Source organism: Suricata suricatta, chromosome 7 (assembly GCF_006229205.1).
Source record: "Suricata suricatta isolate VVHF042 chromosome 7, meerkat_22Aug2017_6uvM2_HiC, whole genome shotgun sequence".
NCBI classification, from domain to species: domain Eukaryota; kingdom Metazoa; phylum Chordata; class Mammalia; order Carnivora; family Herpestidae; genus Suricata; species Suricata suricatta.
The window spans coordinates 3,497,805-3,499,476 of NC_043706.1; the positions used below are offsets into that span (position 1 = coordinate 3,497,805).

Here is a 1,672-nt window from a genome sequence, read left to right on the forward strand (position 1 = left end):
GGCTGGCCCGGCGCGGCGGCGTCAAGCGCATCTCCGGCCTCATCTACGAGGAGACCCGCGGGGTGCTCAAGGTGTTCCTGGAGAACGTGATCCGGGACGCCGTCACCTACACGGAGCACGCCAAGCGCAAGACGGTCACGGCCATGGACGTGGTCTACGCGCTCAAGCGCCAGGGCCGCACTCTCTACGGCTTCGGCGGTTGAGAATTTCACTTTGGTCTGAGCATTGCGCATTTCTCTAACGGCCCTTTTCAGGGCCATCTATTTCGTCGCAGGAAAGAGTTGCTCACTTTTTGGTTGCATTATTGTAATTTGGCGTTTACTGGTCTTTGGCCTCACGTCCATCAGTGGAGAGATTGCCCGCGCCTTTGTTCGCTGTCTTCTCCCAAGAGGTGCTTTTATCCACCCTTGACTCCAAAAGCATTTTCTTGGAAGCTGTGTTAAGTGCAGGTTTGTTTTATCAAGTCCCTTCACTCATTGCTAATACTCCTTCAAGTAATGTCCTTGACTTTCGGCATTTCCTTTCAGTTACACATATGCTTCTCTGGTCTTTGCCTCACAATCCCGGTACTGCGTAGTTCTTTCAAACCCAGGTCTTTGTGATTAAGGCCCACCTTTTCACACCTGTTGGTCGCTGAGAGATTTTTTTTGCCATCCTGCAGTGGGTTACACCTGTTCTGAGAACCCCTGATCTGCCACTTTTGTCCTCTGATGTCCTGATGCATTTGATTTTGTGGAATCTTAGGAAGATTTGCAGTGTGCACTGGAGTTTTTCTATTAAAATGTGTTCGACATAAAAACATAGTTGGAAAGTAGCTTTCTAGCCTTTGGCCACATGTGCTGGCTTTTCTGGCCGCAGAGGTGAGCATGTGGCCGAGGGCTCTGGAAGTCATTCTCCCACCTGTGGCTTTTAGACTTTCCCAAGTCCTGCCAGAGAAGGTGTTGGTCTTCTCCGGCCTCAGGGCACATCAGAGCAGTGACTTGAGGGACAGTGGGGGATCGATTAGGAGCTGGATTAATCAAGATGCATCTGTCCTGTGACGCAAATAACTTTTTAAGCTCATTTATGGAGTCTCAGTTACAGCCTTTAACTTTACAAACCAAATACGGATTCATTTTGTCAGTTTATGAAGCAGTGTGGACATTCCCTCTGTTGACCTGAAGATGCTTTTGAGGAAAGCTGATTCCAAAAGGGCCTGTTTCCTGTGTTCCTATGTGTTGCGCCCTGTTCTGTGTAGACAGGACACCGGCTAAGGGCTAATTACATTTTAGAAACACGTGGACTGTCCAAATACCTTTGGCAGTTGTAATCTGGGTATTTGAAAGTACTGTCTTCCCTTAGTAGAGTTGGTCTTTGCATAAGTGGTTGAAAAACTCCTTTGAGAATCTGTTTGAAGATATGCACGTGGACAGAGACATTTCATGGGGCTCAAGTACCCTCCGAGACTCATTCACAGAGACCCCAGGGCTCCGCGGATTCCTGTCAACAACCTGGAGTCTAGGATTTCAGGATCTGAGATCTAGAGATTCAGAGCTGAAGAGAGGAAAGGGCACACATACTACAGAAAGAGCGTCCTGAATTCACAGTAATGTCCTTCCTTATTCACTACGGGCAGCAGACGTATCTATTCTTGAGAAGTTTGTTTGGAAATGCAAGGTAGCCCAAGCAGAGA

At 48.1% G+C, this 1,672-nt stretch overlaps 2 protein-coding genes across 3 annotated transcripts in view; one reads left to right on the top strand and one right to left on the bottom strand.

The window, feature by feature from the left end:
- Positions 1-1,672, bottom strand: part of LOC115296187 (histone H2B type 1-K) — a 20,121-nt gene that overhangs the window by 15,824 nt on the left and 2,625 nt on the right. The window lies entirely within an intron of this gene.
- LOC115296188 (histone H4) overlaps positions 1-1,672 on the top strand; it is a 22,703-nt gene that overhangs the window by 9,222 nt on the left and 11,809 nt on the right. The window contains exon 2 of one of the 2 annotated variants that reach the window (XR_003910760.1): positions 63-449. Coding sequence is in view for 1 of the 2 variants with exons in the window: in XM_029944679.1 (XP_029800539.1) it covers positions 63-203 (141 nt within the window). In the remaining variant the exon portion in view is untranslated. Of the gene's footprint in view, positions 1-62; positions 804-1,672 lie in introns of those variants that run through there. The other variant, XM_029944679.1, reaches the window with a different exon arrangement.